This window comes from Podospora anserina, chromosome 6, assembly GCF_000226545.1.
Source record: "Podospora anserina S mat+ genomic DNA chromosome 6, supercontig 2".
Taxonomy (NCBI): Eukaryota; Fungi; Ascomycota; class Sordariomycetes; order Sordariales; family Podosporaceae; genus Podospora; species Podospora anserina.
In genome coordinates, this window is record NW_001914857.1 from 199,329 (window position 1) to 200,839 (window position 1,511).

General features: G+C 52.1%; 1 protein-coding gene across 1 annotated transcript in view; it reads right to left on the bottom strand.

Moving 5' to 3' along the window:
• Window positions 1-680: 680 nt before the first annotated feature.
• The window catches only part of PODANS_6_4180 (uncharacterized protein), a gene marked incomplete at both ends in the record, with an annotated part of 2,844 nt that continues 2,013 nt past the window's right edge, over window positions 681-1,511 (bottom strand). The window contains 3 exons of the mRNA XM_001909879.1: window positions 681-1,036; window positions 1,095-1,413; window positions 1,506-1,511. Coding sequence (XP_001909914.1) covers window positions 681-1,036; window positions 1,095-1,413; window positions 1,506-1,511 — 681 coding nt within the window. The remainder of the gene's footprint in view (window positions 1,037-1,094; window positions 1,414-1,505) is intronic.

Here is a 1,511-nt window from a genome sequence, read left to right on the forward strand (position 1 = left end):
GTGCGGGAGAAGTAGGTTTGGAGGCAGGTCCCGTCACACAACCGATCATCGGCATCGGGGCTGTCGGTATCGAAGAATTCGTGGGGGAGCCGATCATTACAGCATCATAAAATGTATTAATGGTGGTGCGCCGGACACGGGAGGAACGGGATCCTACACACCACCAAAAACGCCCCGAACATCGTGATTTGAAATAGTTCATCCTCGATCGTCGCCTTGGTCACCTCTTCTGTCTGGCGAGGCTGGCTAGGCTCGAGGATCTCATTGGCCAATCCCCGCGAGGAGGGAATATCTCTCATATCTTCAAGGCCAATGTACCTTAGACGTCTTACGCCCACAACACCCATCGGTGTTGTCATGACCACCTGAATCTCGGTGATGATCGCGAAGAAGTGAGGCGGGCCGGGCAACCAACTAACTCATCAGCATATTGCTCGTGACCACGCCCAACGCCCAAGAGAAGAGAGATGAATCCGCCCTCGGCGGTCCAAGACTTCAATTTCTGGTCAAACACAAGAAAAGCAATGCACAACTCAAACAGGCTAACAAAAAAACTCGTTGTAGTATGCACATCAGCGCCCGCCTGCCTAATACAGTTACAATCCGTCCGTCCATCTCATCCATCATCAACCCTAACTATACAGAGAGAAAGAGTCCCAAAACAAAAGGAAAAAAACACTCTAACCCAGATATTCCTTCAACTCCTCATTCTCTTCTAGCAACGTCCCAAAACTGAAGGGCGCAAACGGCCAACCACCAAACTCGGCAAACTTGCTGAAAGACTCGACCCACGCAAGACGCAACGAGTGCAACATGGCCGACACACCCTCCATGATAATCAAGATGATACAGCTGAGGCAGAAGAAGGCTGCAAAGATCACCACAAGGAAGATGGCGCCGCCAATGCCCTTGCCGTTCTTCAGTGCGGGCCCCATGGTCATGCTCCACAACACAGCCGACAGCTGTTGATGAGCAAGAGACAAGGCCCAGAGACGAAGGTAGGAAGCCGTGTGGGAAACGCAGTTGAGGCAGAATTCTGTAAAACGGGCCTGTTAGCATAGCGAACAAGGATCACATATGGCAAGGAAACATACCAATAGTGTGTATGACCTGGTGAATCATCACCTCACCAAACTCAAACTCCTCGTGCTCCTCATCTTCGTGGTCGACACCCTGCGCGATCATACCAACGCCCTCGTCACTTTCTCCACTGGGACGACCGTTTGCTCCATGGCCCTCATCATCCTCGTCCAGAGCACTAACTCTTGATCGTTCGCCGATCCCGCGATAACCCTTGGCCCGGGCGCGGTTGTGCTCCCAGCGCAGATAAAAGGGCTTGAGGAACAAGAGAATCGGCACCTGAAGGACGTGCGAAGAACAACAAGAACTTTTGAACAGCCGCTTGACCGCTTTTCATAGGATGTCGATGAAACCGGGCTGGAGGAACATGTAGATGAGCATGTTGAGCAATCCAGGGGGCTGCTGTCCAATGGCGAACCAGTTCACGCTAA